The sequence below is a fragment of the Ranitomeya variabilis genome, chromosome 4 (assembly GCF_051348905.1).
Source record: "Ranitomeya variabilis isolate aRanVar5 chromosome 4, aRanVar5.hap1, whole genome shotgun sequence".
Taxonomy (NCBI): domain Eukaryota; kingdom Metazoa; phylum Chordata; class Amphibia; order Anura; family Dendrobatidae; genus Ranitomeya; species Ranitomeya variabilis.
In genome coordinates, this window is record NC_135235.1 from 526,787,215 (window position 1) to 526,807,102 (window position 19,888).

The 19,888-nt window shown below is 41.2% G+C and overlaps 1 protein-coding gene across 1 annotated transcript in view; it reads left to right on the forward strand.

Annotated features, from left to right (window-relative positions):
• LASP1 (LIM and SH3 protein 1) overlaps positions 1 to 14,620 on the forward strand; it is a 56,733-nt gene extending 42,113 nt beyond the window's left edge. The window contains exons 6-7 of the mRNA XM_077252311.1: positions 6,451 to 6,557; positions 12,188 to 14,620. Coding sequence (XP_077108426.1) covers positions 6,451 to 6,557; positions 12,188 to 12,361 — 281 coding nt within the window. The 3' untranslated portion in view covers positions 12,362 to 14,620. The remainder of the gene's footprint in view (positions 1 to 6,450; positions 6,558 to 12,187) is intronic.
• The last annotated feature ends 5,268 nt before the right edge of the window (positions 14,621 to 19,888 follow it).

Consider the following 19,888-nt stretch of genomic DNA (forward strand, 5'->3'; position numbering starts at 1 on the left):
GCCGATGTTTACTAATGAACCTAACAAAATGGTACATAAATAGTAAGACACACACAAAATCTGCATGCAATATCTTTAATTAAAAATAATGGCGTGGGCTCCTGTGCAATTTTCTGCGCCAGAGAGGGAAAGCCGATGGCCGGGGGCCAATATTTCTAGCCTGGGAAGGGATTAATACACATGGAGCTTCCCAGGCTATGAATATCAGCTCAGAGCTGTATATTTAGCCTTTACTGGCTATTAAAATAGGGGGACCCCCCCCCAAAAAAAAAATGACGTGGGGTCCCCCTATAATTAATCGCCAGAAAGGCTACACCCCAAACCCCCCCCTGCCGGCTAAAATTACCAGCACCCAGCCACCCCAGAATTGGCGCATCTATATGATGCGCCAATTCTGGCACTTAGCCTCTCTCTTGGCACTGCCGTGTAGCGGTGGCATATGGGGTAATAAGGGGTTAATGTCACCTTACTATTGTAAGGTGACATTAAGCCAGGTTAATAATGGAGAGTTGTCAATAAGACGCCTATCTATTATTAATCCTATAGTTATTAATGGGATAAAAAAAGACACAGCCAGAAAAAAGTATTTTAATGAAATAAAACACTACACATTTTTTCATACTTTTTATCCCACGCCTAATCCAATCGAAGCTATCGATCACCTGCAAAAAATGAAAAAAACGAACACAAATACTCCGTTTCGACGTAGTCCCTCTTTAATGAGTGTCCCATGACAGTCTCCCCTATAGAGTGGTCACATCTATAGGGCCTCCAATGACACACTGACTGAAGATAACCCTCCTGCAGTGTATCATCGGAGTTCACTTTATGGCACTACAGCCATGAGAAAATTCTCACGCTATAGTGCCGCAAGTGACAGGTGAACTCAGGTGACCTGTCGACAGCGGAGTGATAAAGTGCGGAGGATTATCTCTGTCAATGTATCACCGGAACCCCTGGAGAGTGGTCGCATCTGCTGATGTGACAGCTCCCCACGGGAGATAGTCATGGGACAATTGTTATTAATTGGATTACATCGGACACAGGGAGTATATTGTTTGTTTATTATTTTAATTTTATTTGCAGATGATCGATGGCTTTGGGGATTAGGTGTGTATGGTATGTATGTACTATGTGTACTGTAAGTGTTTTTTTAACATTCAACATTTTAGCCGGATGATGGGACTACTTTCCCATCATTGGCTAATGGTTTCACTGTACCAGGCGTAGCCGGATGGGATTATTAGTCCCATTGGACGATTCCTCCTTGCGCACGCACGCACGCACGCACGCACGCACGCACGCACGCACGCACGCACGCACGCACACACACACACACACACACACACACACACACACACATCTGCACACCTGCACACGGATTCATGCAAACACCGGCGCACACACATACGCACATAGCTCCGCCCACACACTTCCCACCTCCCGATCTGCAGCGTTTCTAGCACCCACATTCACAGCAAATCCGCAGATCTTTTTTACATCTGTGGTTTTGCTGCGGATGTGCCTGACTCAATGGAAGTCAATGGGTGCAGAAACGCTGCAGATCCGCATCTAAATCTGCAATGTGTGCACATAGCCTTAAGCAGCGTTTTTCCTGCCAAGAGATGCAGATACTGTATGTAGCAGAAATTTCTGTTGCAAATGCGTAACGTGTGCACATACCCTATTACTTGTATTCATGCAATTATGTTAAACTACAACTAGAACATGGCCAAAATCACTATATATTGTGTATGCAGAAAAATAAAAAATAAAATATGCTGCCTACAGCTTACATGATTTATACAATTTGGAGAAACTACATAGACCTTAGGCACTGTAATCTGAAGAATAATAGCTATGCTATATATTTGTGTCTGCATAGAGACACATGTACACTCGCATGTTCCATTGGAGTTGATCGCAAATGATTAGTGCCGCCTTGGTCCGACGTTCAGTCCAGTCTTACATGGTACCCAGCCCAATATAGTCTTCACTTCTTTGTCTGCCATCCCGGGCGCCTCACGTGGCAAAGTCCAGTAACCAGCAGAGGTTCCCAGGATGCTGACTGCAGAAGTGAAGACTGCCGCCTTCTGGCTGCCAAGTGGACCGACCGGACTGAAAGCGAAAGGGGTGAGTGCAAATCTTTTTGCTTAACTCTAATAAATGAAAATAAGTATGCTATATTTTACACTGTGTGCAGAATTATTAGGCACGTTGTATTTTGATCACATGATACTTTTTATACATGTTGTCCTACTCCAAGCTGTTCAGGCTTGAGAGCCAACTACCAATTAAGTAAATCAGGTGATGTGCATCTCTGTAATGAGGAGGGGTGTTGTCTAATGACATCAAAACCCTATATAAGGTGTGCTTAATTATTTGGCAACTTCCTTTCCTTTGGCAAAATGGGTCAGAAGAGAGATTTGACGGGCTCTGAAAAGTCCAAGATTGTGAGATGTGTTGCAGAGGAATGCAGCAGTCTTGAAATTGCCAAACTTTTGAAGCGTGATCACTGAACAGTCAAGCGTTTCATGGCAAATAGCCAACTGGGTCGCAAGAAGCGTGTTGGGCAAAAAAGGCACAAAATAACTGTCCATGAATTGAGGAAAATCAAGCGTGAAGCTGCCAAGATGCCATTTGCCACCAGTTTTGCCATATTTCAAAGCTGCAACGTTACTGGAGTAACATAAAGCACAAGGTGTGCGATACTCAGGGACATGGCCAAGGTAAGGAAGGCTGAAAAACGACCACCTTTGAACAAGAAACATAAGATAAAACGTCAAGACTGGGCCAAGAAATATCTTAAGACTGACTTTTCAAAGGTTTTATGGACTGATGAAATAAAAGTGACTTGATGGGCCAGAGGCTGGATCAGGAAGGGGCAGAGAGCTCCACTCCGACTCAGACGCCAGCAAGGTGGAGGTGGGGTACTGGTATGGGCTGGTATCATCAAAGATGAACTGTGGGACCTTTCGGGTTGAGGATGGAGTGGAGCTCATCTCCCAGACCTACTGCCAGTTTCTGGAAGACTACTTCTTCAAGCAGTGGTACAGGAAGAAGTCGGTATCGTTAAAGAAAAACATGATTTTCATGCAGGACAATGCTCCATCACATGCCTCCAACTACTCCACAGCGTGGCTGGCCAGTAAAGGTGTCAAAGAAGAAAAAATAATGACATGGCCCCCTTGTTCACCTGATCTGAACCCCATAGAGAACCTGTGGTCCCTCATAAAATGTGAGATCTACAGGGAGGGAAAACGGTCCACCTCTCGGAACAGTGTCTGGGAGGCTGTGGTGGCTGCTGCATGCAATGTTGGTCGTAAACAGATCCAGCAACTGACAGAATCTATGGATGGAAGGCTGTTAGTGTCATCATAAAGAAAGGTGGTTATATTGGTCACTAATTTTTTGGGGTTTTGTTTTTGCATGTCAGAAATGTTTATTTCTAAATTTTGTGCAGTTATATTGGTTTACCTGGTGAAAATAAACAAGTGAGATGGGAATATATTTGTTTTTTATTAAGTTGCCTAATAATTCTGCACAGTAATAGTTACCTGCACAAACAGATATCCTCCTAAGATAGCCAAATCTAAAAACACCCACTCCAACTTCCAAAAATATTAAGCTTTGATATTTGAGTCTTTTGGGTTGATTAAGAACATAGTTGTTGATCAATAATAAAAATAATATAAATTTACAACTTTCCTAATAATTCTGCACACAGTGTAGCGTAAAATGCAGTGTTTTTGCATATTACTAGTATCAGTCAGATTGCACTAATGGCTATACTATGTATACTGCCTTATTCTGCAACTTGTGACTCTTCAGCAGCTGAAATGTAAATGAAATACATACGCCTTCACACATGATACACCAGTCTACCACTACAATATCAGATTATATACAGCAGCTCTGGAGCGCAGTATTACACATGAAAGGATTAGATAATGTATCTCTGTAGCACAATGTTATAAATGACACAGTTAGGATCTGCTGTATCTATCACACAATGTTGGGTTCAGGTACAACTGCTCAGTTGATAGTATCGCATTCAGTAGGTTTCTGCTCACCCGAAAAACAGCCCAGCACCACACGTAACACACTTACTTTACTGCTCAGTTGCTGTACCTATCATTTAGGATAGGCTTGGATATACCAGTTCAATGGCTTAGTACCACTATTTGAATTACCATGGCATTAGATACATGGGCATAGCGATGTCCAACCAGACTGACCTATGCTGTTAAATACAAGACTGGATGTCAGGGACGTGTCCTAGCAGGTGGAGCCCCCTATCCCATGATGGCTACTTCCATGGCCTGCATTAAGGATGGCATTCTCATACATGTAATGACTATATTCACAGTCATTACATGTCTTATGGTCATTTATTCCATGATTAGTTATATTTACTTACTTCTTACTGATGTATAGCGTGCTATGGTGGATGGAGATGGGTCCTCTTTAGAGAGAGATTATTCTGTGGACTTGCTCTGTTGCCATAAAACCTTGCTCTGTTGCCATAAAACCTTTTTCTGTTACGTGGGTCTATTGTGGATTGCATGCTCACAGTTTGCAGAGTAAGAGGGAAATAGTCTGAACTTATTTGAGCACTGCAGGACAGAAGTCCTTGGAGACAGAGACTTATAGGGGTCTGATCTGTGAACCTGAATGGATATTTGTTCTTCACATGAAGGAGTTGCTCCTGTAAATGTATAAATGCTACAATTTTGTAGCATCCCTTAGGTATTTAGATAATAGTTCTGCATGCATGCAATAAAGTGGCTTTTTTATTTGGCACATATGTGGTCTGAGGATGACTCCTGACAGCCAATATTGGGGTATTTATTTGGTCATATTTAACCAGAAAAATACGTGGATCAATTCTTGCTCGTTAATATAGTTTTGGTCATGGACGGTCAGCCATGGTTATGAGTTTTGATATGATGAAAGCTTTTCCATTATGATATTGATCCCGGTTGTATCTGCATGTAAGCGTGACTGAACATCACAGTCATTGGATTCCCGATCTGATCAGAGGGAAAGCTTTTACTGGACACAGTCTGAGTCTGCAGCTCCTCTGAGAGATTTAGAGAAGAGTCTGCTTTTATTGTTTGTTTTTTGTTTTTTTTTTAGAATGTATTTATTTTTTAAGAAACTGCTTCTCTTGGGCGTAGTCTGTGCCAAGAATTGTAGCACAGTCCTATTCAAGTAAAAGATCAGACTCTTTTTCGAAGCCTGGAAACAGCTTTAAATAGGTCAGCTGATAATCATGGGTAATGCATTTGACATCAGAAACCGCCTGGCGATTAACACGGTGACCGGCCACACAATTTTCCCTTCTAGCAATTGCTGAGGGAGAGCTGTAGCATTGCTTAGACGTGCTGGGTCCAGCATAGTCACAGCCACTGTGTGCCAAGCAGGGGACCCCTCTCTGACCTTCATTATCACTTATAGGTAAAATAGACTTGCAGGACCCTGGTCCAGTGTCCACGTCGGTACTGTTGGTAAGGCTGACCAGGGAAGTGCGAAGTTGCTTGGAATTGTAGATTCTCAACAACTGCAAACTTACAAGCAACCATTTTTGAGTTTTTAAAGTTTTGTGCAGTTAAACATTGATGCCAGAAAGGCTATGTTCACACGTTGCTACCTTTTCTGCCTTTTTTGCTGTATTTTTCAGGATCCAAAAGTACAGCTTTGCATCCGCCATGCAAGCATGAACAATGCAAAGTGTTAGGCCACCAATGCAAACCATAAGATATTTTTGGAATAAAGGGCAATTTGAGCATATTATTTAGTGGAAAAAAAATTTTGTATGAAAAAATAGTGACTATTATGAGCAAAAATAGCAAGCTTCATGTATGAAGTGCAGCTGTGACCTAGAATTATGAGTTAATGAAAAAATACACAAATGCAAATGTAAAAACAGCAGGGGAAGTTGATTAGGTTGGGCATTGTTTACCGAACACATTGGTAGGGCATTGTTTACTTTCCTACACATCACCAATTTAATTAAACTGTACTAATATCCATTCTCATGTGAGGATACCAAGAAGTTATGGTTTAAACTTGGGAGAACCACAAAAATAAATGGGTTTCACACGTTGCTGTACCTGCTTTTTTTCCACCAAAAATGTTGCAAAAACTGATGGCTGCATTTTTGCTGCTCTTTTTTTTCTAACTTACTCATTGTTTTCTATTGGTTAAAAAAAGCTGCAAAAATGCTGAAAGAATTGACGTCCTGCAGTTTTCAAAAATGCAGCAGTTTTCCAATTCAATCAGGAAGAAAAGAAAGCTTGTGCATGAGATTTCTGAAATATCCTAGCTTTTGTTGGTACTGTAAAACGCACCTTTTAATTTGCATAAAAAAAGCAGCCAAAAAAGCTGCAAAAACGGAACTTGTGAACATCGCTTCATGTTTTAATTTGTCTCATTACTATTTTATAGCTTATCAGCATCAAAGGCAACAACAGCCACAACAGCAGCAGCCCAAATACGGTTACCATGAGCCAGCAGCCCCTGTCGCTACCCAACACAGCGCCCCAGCAGGAGGGGTAAGTCCTCTTTCTCAGTACTACTGGTGCTTGTATACTATTCTTGTCATTTCATGGGATGGTGTGGTGAAAAATTGTCAGACATTTAAAAGCAGTGACATCACTATGGACGCATTTTTTTTTGGTCTGAATTTTGGCTTCCTCAATTCTGGTAGGGTGTAAAACAAAATAACTCTATTTCTAGAGTTAAAACTTGGTTACTCAGTTTTGCTGTAATTTTTAAAGGGTTTGTTGACACCCCTGCATAGCCCTTTTTAAATGAAGTAAAATAAAATGAACAGATACTCATTTCCCGGACTGGCACCATTACAGGGATGTTGGTGCCGGGTCTAACTGCTCCCATTTGTTCGACATTCTACCGAGGGAAGTAAAAGCAGTATAGGGCACTTGCCGATAGCGGCCGTTGTATATTATCTTTTTTTTTTTTTCCAACATTGGTGACTTCATTTAAAAAGGGGCCGTCCTGGTAGTGGACAACCCATTTAAGATTTTTTTTAAATTACATATCTGAACGGTTTGGTCCTACTGGCGATGGTGAGCTCTTACTATAGTGCAAGTAGCATATCTCACAATGGCTCTGTAAGGGTATGTGCACACGTCAGGATTTCTTGCAGAAATTTTCCTGACAAAATCCGGACATTTCTGCCAGAAATCCGCATGCGTTTTTTTTGCGGATTTTATGCGGATTTTTTGCGTTTTTTTCCTGACACTCCAATTTCATGGGAAATCTGCAAAAAATCTGCAAAAATAATGAACATGTTGCTTCTTTTTCCGGAATGCGTTTTTTTTTTCGGAAAAAACCCGCAACATTTGCACAAAAAATGCGGAATGCATTCTAAACGATAGGATGCATAATGTATGCGTTTTTTATGCGGTATTATATAGTTTTTATTGGGGAAATCCGCAAAAAAAACGCAAAAAATCCTGAAGAAATCCTGACGTGTGCACATAGCCTCAAAGCTGCCAGGTTACAATTGTGGTTATATGTGTAAGGGGTGAAGCCGTTCCAGCAGCAGGGCCCCAGTCTGTCAGCCAAGCGTTACACAGTATTATCAAAGTAATAAGCAATCATTAGCAATTATCACTAGAGGGAAATGTGTTCCTTTCTTTGTACAGTTAACTTAACTCTTCAAGGACACCCTTATTGTTGGCCCTGAAATCTTGGCAGTTTTTTTAAATTTTTTTTATCCCAAAGGTATTTTTTTTCTCTGACAATAAGGCCATGTGCACACGTCCAGTATTTTTCGTGTTTTTTTTTTCCGTTTTTTCGCTATAAAAACGTGATAAAACGTGAAAAAAAACGCTTACTTATGCCTCCCATTATTTTCAGTGTATTCCGTATTTCTTGTGCAAATGTTGCATTTTTTTCCGCTAAAAAATCGTATCGCGGAAAAAAAGCAACATGTTCATTAAATTTGCGGGGATTCCGCGCACCTAGGAATGCTGTGCCCACCATGCGGGAAGTAAGCAGATCATGTGCGGTTGGTACCCAGGGTGGAGGAGAGGAGAGAGGAGAGGAGACTCTCCTCCACGGACTGGGCACCATATAATTGGTAAAAAAAAAAAAAGAATTAAAATAAAAAATAGTCATATACTCACCTTCGATGGCCCCCGGAGTCTTTCCCGCCTCTCAGCGGTGCATGCTGCCACTTCCGTTCCTATAGATGGTGTGTGTGAAGGACCTGTGATGACGTCGCGATCACATGACCACGATGACGTCGCGGTCACGTGACCGCGACGTTATCGAAGGTCTTGCACACCATCTATAGGAACGGAAGCCGCTGAGGAGATCGGCTGTCTGCAGGTGAGTATAACCATTTTTTTTATTTTTTTTTTTAATTATTTTTAAACATTCTATCTTTTACTATAGATGCTGCATAGGCTGCATCTATAGTAAAAAGTTGGTCACACTTGTCAAACACTATGTTTGACAAGTGTGACCAACCTGTCAGTCAGTTTTCCAAGCGATGCTACAGATCACTTGGAAAACTTTAGCATTCTGCAAGCTAATTACGCTTGCAAAATGCTAAAAAAAAAACGCGAAAAAAAAACGGGGGAAAAACGCCAAAAAAAAAAAAAGCGGATTTCTTGCAGAAAATTTCCGGTTCTCTTCAGGAAATTTCTGCAAGAAATCCTGACGTGTGCACATACCCTAAAGCTATGCGAGAGCCGGACCAGTGATATATTTTAGCACAATTTTAAATCATTTATTTTCTTGATTAAATACAGAAAAAAACACAGCTATTGTGCAATTTTTAACTATTTATTATACGACATCTCTCATGCAGTAAATATGAAATGTTAACTTCCATCTGTGTCAGAATGATTACTGTAATGACATATTATTAGGGTTTGTTATTTTTTTCTTTTTTACAGCTTGGCAAATTCAAAGCACTTTTAGTGCCATTTACTTCCAATCCTGACCAGGCACATCTTCAGGGTTTTGTTTTCGTACATACTGACAATTTTTTGTGCTTGGATATTCAAATAGTTTATGCATCTTTTTTATTGATACAGGGGACTTAATTTTTCTGTTATTTTTATCCACTTTTTTTTGCCAATACCAAGTGATATTGGTGGGGAGATAAACGAAATATGTGCCTGTTTCTCACATCATCTTTTTTTAATGACCACTTTCTGTAATAATTATTTTTTTTATATTGGAAGCAAAGGAGGGGCTAGTAACAACATTTGAATTTGCAGTGTCTTTTTTTTTTTGGCCTTTTCATTTATTTTACATATTGTGATGACCTCCATACAATCATCAAAGACATTTGGAGGACATTTCAACATTTTAAATACTTTTTTTTTTTTTATAAGTTTGATTTCACCCTTAATTGAGGCTGGTATATTAGCCCCAGTTACAGTGGAAATACTGCCTCCTGGATACATAGCAGAACTGACTGGGTCTCCTAGGACTCCGCAGCCATCACATGATATGCTGGGTCTGGAGGAAGAAGCACTGTTATTGCTACCTATTACTGCATACACAACACTTGTTTAGTGCTGTGTATATAGTGATTGGGCGAGCTGGGCTGTGTACAATCGCGTTCAGCCGCTCTACCATGCAGAGTCACAGCAGAGTAAAATGTTGGCCACCCAGTTGTTTAAAGTCTATAAGCAGGAAGTAGTTAAACATGTTGATAAGGCATGATCCAGGGCACCAGTCTGATTGCCGTATGTGGAGTTGGGAAGGAATTTTTTTTCCCAATGTGGAGTTTACTGTTTGCCACATGTTTTTTTTTTTTTTTTGCCTTCCTCTGGATCAACATGTTAGGGCATGTTAGGTTAGGCTATGGGTTGAACTAGATGGACTTAAAGTCTTCCTTCAACCTTGGAAACTGTTACTATGTTTGTGTCCAGGGGCATACATAGTTCTAAAAAGTTCTAATTGCCCCCAATAGCAAAAACAAAAAACAACTTTAATATTCGGCGGGGTCACAGAAGAGCATATTTCACAATGTATAGCCCTTCAAAGTAATTTTCCTCCTATTGAGGCATCTAGATTGTCCTTTCATTGCCCCCATAAAGTATGATTCCAACAAGTGTTCCCCCGAAACAGTGTAATACCCCCACAGTGAATTCTTCCACACACAGTATGATGACCCTACTGTGATCTCCACACAGCCTTCCATACAGTATAATGGGCCTCTATACAGTATAATGGCCACCACACCACTCTACTCAGTATGATCATAGAATATTAGAGTTGGAAGGGATCTCCAGGGTCATCTGATCCAACCCCCTGCTCAATGCAGGGTTCACTAATCCATCTCAGACAGATGTTTATCCTGCCTCCCTTTGAAGACTTCCAATGAAGGAGAACACAACACCTCTCGTGGCAGCCTGTTCCACCCATTGACCACCATCACTGTCAAAATGTTTTTTTATAGTATCTATTCTGTATCCTCTCCCTTTTTTACTTTCATTCTATAACTTCTCGTGTTTCCAGGTGCAAATGAGAATAAGGATGATCCCTCTACATTGTGACATCCCAGATATTTGTATACCGCTATTAAGTCTCCTCTCAGTCTTCTTTTTTGGAAGCTGAACATTCCCAGATCCTTTAACCATTCCTCATAGGACATATTTTGCAGTCCACTCACCATTTTGTTAACGCCTAACAGAACTTGCTCCAGTTTTTCAATGTATTTTTTTAAAATGTGGTGCCCAGAACAGGACACAGTATTCCCAATGAGGTCTGACCAAGTTGGAGTAGAGTGGGATAATCACTTCATGTGATGATGGCCCCAGCACAACCATCCACACTGTATAATTGCCCCCACTAGCCCTTCAAACAGCATACTGGTCTCTACACAGCATGGACTCCACAAAAACCTTCACATTGTATAATGGCTTGTATACAGTATAATGACCCCCACACAGCCCTCCAAATAGTATACTGGCCCCCACATAGCCCTCTGAGTAGTATAATGGCCCCACATAGCCCTCACATTGCCCTCCATATAGTATAATGGCCTCACATAGTCTTCCATACAGTACAATAGGCTCCACATAGTCCTCCATACAGTATAATGGGCAGCACATATTCCTCCATACAGTATTACTTCACCCACATAGTTCTCCGTTCTGCATTATTTGACCCACATAGTCCTCCATATGGCATTACGGACCCCACATAGCCCTCCATGCAGCATTACGGGCCCCACATAGCCCTCCAGGTGGCAATACGGGCCCCACATAGCCCTCGATGCAGCAATATGGTCCCCATATTAAAAAGATTAAATACTCCTCTCTCCCCATTCCCCTACTGCTTTGGTATCTGCAGCACTGCTCTGAGAAGTCACATAGCTCAGATGCAGAGTAGAAATGTTATAGTTTTTGTTTTTAATCTTTTTGTTTATTTGTATTTCTTTTAAAGGGTTTATCAGCTACTAATATATTCATACTTGAGATAGGTCATCCATATCAGATTAGTGGTGGTCAGGCAGTATATAACAACTAAAATATGATGCTGATCTCGCGGGTGCACTGACCGGTCCCATGAGATCACCATGGTGAAAATGTATGCTACCAAGCTGGAATTGACACTGAGTTGTTGTTTTTTTTTCCCTGTGTCTTGTATTGAGCATCAGCCACAGTTCTATTCGCATTGTCTTGCAATCCCAGACACGGTGTGTAGACTTCAGTGGTACTAAGTTTCTCATAACTTTTTTATGAAGAAATGCATACCCAACAGTTCACATAAATTGGAGTGAAGATTAGGAACAGGAAAGAAATATATCTTGGTACCGTGTTAGCCAGTAGATAGAAAAATGTTTAGAATTGAGAGTTAATGGCTAACTGAAAAGATGGTAACAAATTGCAAGCTTTCGAGATGTATGTAGTCTCGAAAGCTTGCAATTTGTTACCATCTTTTCAGTTAGCCATTAAAAGGTATCAACCACTGAGGAGTCTCAATTCTAAAGATTAGGAACAACATTCCAGGTGAACAATCATTCTCATCATTGTGAATGTAGTAATATATGTCCCTCTAATAGCCCGCATCCTGTTAGTGAAATGACAAGAGGGCTGGTTAGATTGGTTACATATGGTTCAGAGGCATAAATCACTTGCAGAAGTATTATGGGCTATCTAATGAGCGCCTTCCTTTTTCTCTTGTCTGACAGAAGCGCTTCAGAGCTGTGTACGATTACTCCGCTGCGGATGAAGATGAGGTTTCCTTCCAGGACGGTGACACTATTATTAATGTGCAGCAGATTGATGATGGATGGATGTACGGCACCGTGGAGCGCACAGGAGAGACGGGCATGCTTCCTGCCAATTACGTTGAATCCATCTGATTGGGGAGAACTCTCCTCATCTCTTTCTCACACAATCATGAAGCATTCCAGTGCAGCCCTGTCCCAGCTTTTGGAAGGGTGGTCTCCACCTCTCCCTGTCTCGGCATTCTCTCTTAAACCCTCTTTGCTGCCCTCTGGCTCCAGAAGATAAAATGACCTCTTCCTTCATCTTATAGTCACTGGAGGGAGCACATTGAGGAGGTGTCTCCCGCTTTACTTTCCCTTCTGTTATGTCCGTTTGTCTATGCGCTTTGCACTGGTATCATTTTTTTTTATCTTAAAAGAAAGATTTTTCTTCTTTCTCTCTCTCCCCCCCCCCCCCCCCCCCAAAAAAAAAAAAAAAAAAATTCCCAGTACAAACATTCCCAAAAATCTGTGCCCCCGTGGCGTTGGATTCTCTGTGCGCTACTCAATTTATAATGTAATACTCAATGACTAACGGTTTGGGTTTGTTTTGGGTTTTTTTGTGACAGTGATCATCCTTTTTTTTTTTTTTTTTTTATCTAAAATTCTTATGTATAGTATGCAGAGATTTTCAGGGCTGCCTCAGACCTGATAACCACACTTGACATGTCATTGCATTTTTTTTTTTTTTCGTGTGTTCTGGTATAACATCCTTGTGCAAGTTTCTTCCATATGTACAGCTAGCTCTAGCGATAGGTAACCGAAACATGCACATCATTGATTCGTAGCTAAAAAGCAACACTCTGGTTAAGAAAGGGTGCATGAGGGGGCTTAAGAGGTATTTTCCTCAAGTTAGCCCCTTCTACAGTCATGAACCTTGTTGGATATGTGCCATTTTATTTCAGAAAATACTATAAAATCTATATAGAATTTAGCTGAATTGTAAATGGCCTGAAAGATTTAATTATAATATTTTACTTTTTCTTTACATTCCTATTTCCCTTTGTTTAACATCTAATTATATTTTATAAATATATATACATTTTCCCATTTCTTTTTTCTTTTTTTTTTTTTTTTTTTTTGAACGTCACTTTAGAATTTAAAGGCCTAGTTAATAAAAATCAATGAACATTAAAGGGACGGGTTTCAGTGAAAACCAATAAAAATAGTCTTCATACTTTTTATTGACCAACATTTCATCTGTAGGCCTTCAGCTTGTGTGTTCTCCTCCATGACCGCTCCCTATGTAAGTGACAGGGAGACCTCTGTGGTGGAGGTTACAAAGGTTTTCTAGTGGTTGAGAGCATAGAGGTGATTTCTCGATCTCCCCAATGTCCCCTTCCCCTTACATCTCGGGTATATAGAGACAGTAATGCTGGTGCTGATCACCTTTATTAATGAATTACTGGGGTAGCCAGGATTATCCCTTCCTATATCATAGGCGTTATGACCTTTGTTTTATGAAGAGCTGTGGCAGTCTTCTGGTGCTGACATTTAACCAAATGCGTCTTGAGCCAAATTTCCATTTTCTTTATTTGCCTTATTTGCTTTGGCTTAATCCCTCATACACAGGCAGGTTGTGTTCTGTCTGGGGCCCGTCTTCACTCAAGTCCTGGTTCTGCACATGCTCTCTTCCTCCTTCTCGGATATATTTCCTGCAGTAAGGGGTAGGGAGGTTCCCACATGCAGGGACCAAGCACAAGTCATTTCAGTGTACCTGAGGTCACATTTACTTAAAGCACAAAAAAAGTAAAGCAAATGTAACTGGAACCTAATGTGAAATCTGGGTGAGATGAGTAATTCCACAGAACTGTAACAATACTTCACACATTCCTTTACTACGCAGTGTAACATCTATACCATCCGGTGGGGTGCCGTAGGCCAAGTGAAGTTCTTGTAGAGGCATCCTGCCTCATTATACATATAAGCCTACTGACAGAAGTTGGGCAGGGATGTTCCCCTCTCCCACATCCCAAAAAAAGGAGGACCAAGAAATTCTTTAATTTTACAGGGAAGGGATTAATATCTATTCCATTCATTCCTAACTGGACCAAACTCATTCCTTCTCTGCTGTTATTCAATGCACTTTCACTCAGACCCAGTGCGGAATAGGGGAACAGAGAGAAGACACCCCTCCAAGTCGCCCTCCTTCCCTCCGCAGCCTTACTGTCTTGTGTACATGTCAATCAGTTTTATTTTTTTATTGTTTATCACACCCCCATGCTGGGAAGCCTTTGTATCAAATTGCTTGGGCCTATAATCATTTAGTAAAATTAAAAAAAAAAATCAAATCATGTCGCTACCAAGAAAAGCTTTCTCGGTTTACTTAAATTGAAAATAAAAATATCATTTTTACCTGTGACTAACGTGTTTTATTTCTGGAGCAACTCACATGTTGGACAGGGTCTGTGTAATACCGTATTTTCCCATCTAGTAGATGTGAATCCACTATGTTGCCTGTTGCAAAACTTAATAAATTTCAGTTTACATCTGCATTCTCTGACTATGGGTAACGTCCTCTCTTTTTCCTTGCACTGATATATACCGTACGCTCTATTGGTAAGGCTCACATTTTGGTCTGTTAGTTTTGACACATCAGATAATAATAATAATTTTATTTATATAGCGCCAACATATTCCGCAGCGCTTTACAAGTTATAGAGGGGACTTGTACAGACAATAGACATTACAGCATAACAGAAATCACAGTTCAAAACATACCAGGAGGAATGAGGGCCCTGCTCGCAAGCTTACAAACTATGAGGAAAAGGGGAGACACGAGAGGTGGATGGTAACAATTGCTTTAGTTATTTGGACCAGCCATAGTGTAAGGCTCGGGTGTTCATGTAAAGCTGCATGAACCAGTTAACTGCCTAAGTATGTAGCAGTACAGACATAGAGTACTAGTAACTGTATAAAGTGTATGAGAACATGATGCGAGGAACCTGATTATGTTTTGTTTTTGTTTTTTTTATTTTAATTAGGCCACACAGGGATGGTTAGGTTAATGCGTTGAGGCGGTAGGCCAGTCTGAACAAATGCGTTTTTAGGGCACGCTTAAAACTGTGGGGATTGGGGATTAATCGTATTAACCTAGGTAGTGCATTCCAAAGAATCGGCGCAGCACGTGTAAAGTCTTGGAGACGGGAGTGGGAGGTTCTGATTATTGAGGATGCTAACCTGAGGTCATTAGCGGAGCGGAGGGCACGGGTAGGGTGGTAGACTGAGACCAGAGAGGAGATGTAGGGTGGTGCTGAGCCATGGAGTGCTTTGTGGATGAGGGTAGTAGTTTTGTACTGGATTCTGGAGTGGATGGGTAGCCAGTGTAATGACTGGCACAAGGTAGAGGCATCGGTGTAACGGTTGGTGAGGAATATGATCCTGGCAGCAGCATTCAGGACAGATTGGAGCGGGGAGAGTTTGGTAAGAGGGAGGCCGATTAGTAGAGAGTTACAATAGTCCAGACGAGAATGAATAAGTGAGACAGTAAGAGTTTTTGCAGAGTCGAAAGTAAGAAAAGGGCGAATTCTAGAAATATTTTTGAAATGCAGATAAGAAGAGCGAGCCAGTGATCGGATGTGAGGGGGGTGAATGAAAGCTCGGAATCAAGGATGACCCCAAGGCAGCGGGCATGTTGCTTGGGAGTAATGGTGGAACCGCACACGTAGATGGCAATGTCAGGCAAAGGTAGGTTAGTAGAGGGAGAGAACACGAGGAGTTCAGTTTTTGACAGGTTCAGTTTCAGATAGAGGGAGGACATGATGTTAGAGACAGCGGTAAGACAATCACTGGTGTTTTCTAAAAAGGTCGGCGTGAAAGCAGGAGAAGAGGTGTATAATTGGGTGTCGTCAGCATAGAGATGGTACTGGAAACCAAATCTACTGATTGTTTGTCCAATAGGGGCAGTATACAAAGAGAAGAGGAGGGGGCCTAGGACTGATCCTTGAGGAACCCCAACAGTAAGGGGAAGGGGAGAGGAGGAGGAACCAGCAAAACATACAGTGAAGGATCGGTCAGAGAGATAGGAGGAGAACCAAGAGAGAACGGTGTCCTTGATGCCGATGGAGCGGAGCATAGTGAGGAGGAGCTGATGATCCACAGTGTCGAATGCTGCGGAAAGATCCAAGAGAATTAGCATGGAGTAGTGACCATTAGATTTAGCTGTTAGTAGGTCATTAGAGACTTTAGTGAGGGCAGTTTCAGTAGAGTGTAAAGAGCAGAAGCCAGATTGAAGAGGGTCGAGAAGAGAGTTATCTGAGAGATAGCGGGAAAGACGGGAGTGGACCAGGCGTTCCAGGAGTTTAGAGATGAAGGGAAGATTAGAGACAGGTCTATAATTAGCGGCACAGTTTTGGTCGAGGGAGGGTTTTTTAAGTAATGGATGTATGATGGCATGCTTAAATGAGGAGGGAAAAATACCGGAAGTGAGGGAAAGGTTGAATATTTTTGTTATGTGAGAGGTGACAGCCGGGGAAAGGGACTGGAGGAGATGTGATGGAATGGGGTCACTGATGCAAGTGGTCGGGCGAGAAGATGCAAGGAGCCTGCTTACTTCTTCTTCTGTAACAGATTATTTACTCTTTCAAAATGATTTGTACTTTGATCATTCAACTTCTCTTAAAGGCAATCTATCACCAAGTTATTTCTACCCCATCATGTAGATAAGCATGTTGTGCGGGTGGAGACTGGAAATGAGCGAATCCAAACTTAATTGTACTGAAAACCAACACAGAGAGAGATTTTTTTCCAGCTCAAAACTTCAGGTCCTCATTGTATTCAATGGGGTTCAATTTCTGGCACCTAAACTGAACTTTGGGTTCTGGTACACAATCCAAACTTTATTCCAAACTTCTGCAGGTCTGCTCATCCCCAGCAGTGATCCTGATTCCAGCAATGTGTCACTTACTGGTTTGCATGTTGTAAGTTTTATAAAATCGCAGTTTTCTCTGCCACAGATCTACCAGATCTCTGAATGTTGAGTTCTGTATAGTCCCGCACACCCCACCGATTGGCAGCTCTCTGTGCACACTGTGCATAGGCAGAAAACTGCTAATCCGTGTTGGGACTACAAGGCAGCAGGAGCACTAGTCATCTCTAAGTGATAATACAGATCTGCAAAAAATAAAATTTCAAGAGCTGTTTTGGTTATTCCACGTAATCTTTGTTTTTTGGTCCCCTGAATCCAAAAATGACCCCCGTTTTCTCATAGGACATCATGTTTCCTGACAATTTAGGCAACAAAAATGGGAAATAAATGAAAAATTGACTTAAAATTAATTTTTTATTACAAATTTTTCATGAATATACGGTAATTTTTGAACTGAAATTAGCTCACAAACAATTACTAAAATAGATTTTTTTTCCCCTGTGAGGCTCCTTTTGGTACATTTAGGCTATGTGCACACGTAGCAGATTTTTCACGTTTTTTTTCGCGGTTTTTCGCTATAAAAACGCTATAAAACCACACAAAAAACGCTCACATTAAGCATCCTATTTAATAGAATGCAATCCGCATTTTTTGTGCACATGCTGCATTTTTTTCCTGAGCGGAATTGCATTCCAGAAAAAAACGCAGCATGTTCATTAAATTTGCGGAATCGCGGGGATTCCGCACACCTAGGAATGCATTGATCTGCTTACATCCCGCAAGGGGCTATGCCCACCATGCGGGAAGTAAGCATATCATGTGCGGTTGGTACCTAGGGTGGAGGAGAGGAGACTCTCCTCCACGGACTGGGCACCATATAATTGTAAAAAAAAAAAAAAAGAATTAAAATAAAAAATCTTGATATACTCACCCTCTGATGGCCCCGGAGCCTTCCCGCCTCTCAGCGCTGCACGTGGCCACTTCTGTTCCTTATAGATGGTGTGTGTGTGAAGGACCTGCGATGACGTCGCGGTCACATGACCGCGACGTCATCGAAGGTCCTGCACACACACCATCTATAGGAACGGAAGCCGCTGAGGAGATCGGCTGTTTGCGGAAGGTGAGTATAACCATTTTTTTTGTTTTTTTAAAATTATTTTTAGCATTCTATCTTTTACTATTGATGCGGTATAGGCTGCATCAATAGTAAAAAGTTGGTCACACTTGTCAAACACTATGTTTGGCAAGTGTGACCAACCTGTCAATCAGTTTTCCAAGCGATGCTACAGATCGCTTGGAAAACGCTAGCATTCTGCAAGCTAATTATGCTTGCAAAACGCTAGTTTTCTGCGGGAATATGCATGCCAATTCTGCATGCGATATTCCCGCGGCAGGAGCTGCAGAATTGCCGCAGAAATTTCCGCGGCAATTCTGCAACGTGTGCACTTAGCCTAACGCTTGAGTAGCATCTGGAATGTCTCTGAAGCATCCAACAGTAGTCTCATTGTAATCTCCATTTTCCCTGGTATCTTCTTTCCATCTCTTTAATGTCCTGATGGAATTGTTCACCTTTCTCTAATTTCACAGCTCCCAAATTTTCAAGAAAGTTGTCAAGGTGGGACTGGAGGAAATGCACTTTCAATCTCATCAGGCAACCTAAAGCTTGAAATGCTTTCAGCATTCGTCCAATCTTTTTGTAGTCAGTATCTTTTTTTTTTTTTTTTTTTTTTTTAACCTAAAAATTTCTCTACAACCTCTTTAAATGCAATCCACCCTTCATTTGAGGATCCATCATGGTATTGAGAAACCCTTTATCAGCTATAAACCTTCTAATGTATGGTCTGAGAATTTTGCCTCTGAGAGGCTTGGAAACTTGGTGACCAAGTATTTGAAGCATTCACCATCTCTTGGAAGCCCAATCAAGCCCAATTTTATGTGGCGATGTGGTCGAAGAACTTTATAGGGAGGTACCAAAGTCTCTTGGAGGACATTTTTTTCATTGACTGTGAGCACCCTCGAATGCCAACTCTTCTTGGTCCAGTGAGTTTCAGTCTCGACTGTCCCACAGACACAGAAAACAAGGGTATTTGGTATACCCAGCTTGTTGCCCGAGCAGCATGCACAAGACCTTCAGATTCTCACACACTTGCCAACCGTGGTGTTCATATTTAAGTTTATGAAGAACCAATTCCAAGTTCTTGTAGGTTTCCTTCAAGTGTACAGAATGTCCTACTGGGATGGAAGCGTAAAAACTGCCGTCGTGGAGTAAAACTACTTTGAGACTAAATTTTTAAGAATCTATAAAAAAGATGCCATTGCGCTGAATTATATTGGATTTTGAATTGACACATCAAACCTTCGATATCGATGCAATAAACCAACTTGTCTTCCTGGGCAAAATAAGGAATTAACTCCTTTTCATGATGTCTGAACCATGAAAAAGACACTCCTGGTAACATTAAATTCCTGCTTTTAAGCTTTGATCTGAGTAATTCAGCAGCATCTATAATAATAATCTTTATTTATATAGTGCCAACATATTCCGCAGCGCTTTACAGTTTAACAGTTTCAAACACAACAGTCATAAGTAACAACGTTAACAATACAATAATTTAAGCAAAATAAGACGACCCTGCTCGTGAGAGCTTACAATCTACAGTGATGTGGGGGAGATACAAAGTACAGGTGTGTATTTACAGTGATGTATTTACAATGATGGTCCAGCCATCTTCAGGGGGTGGGGGATAGGTGGAAGT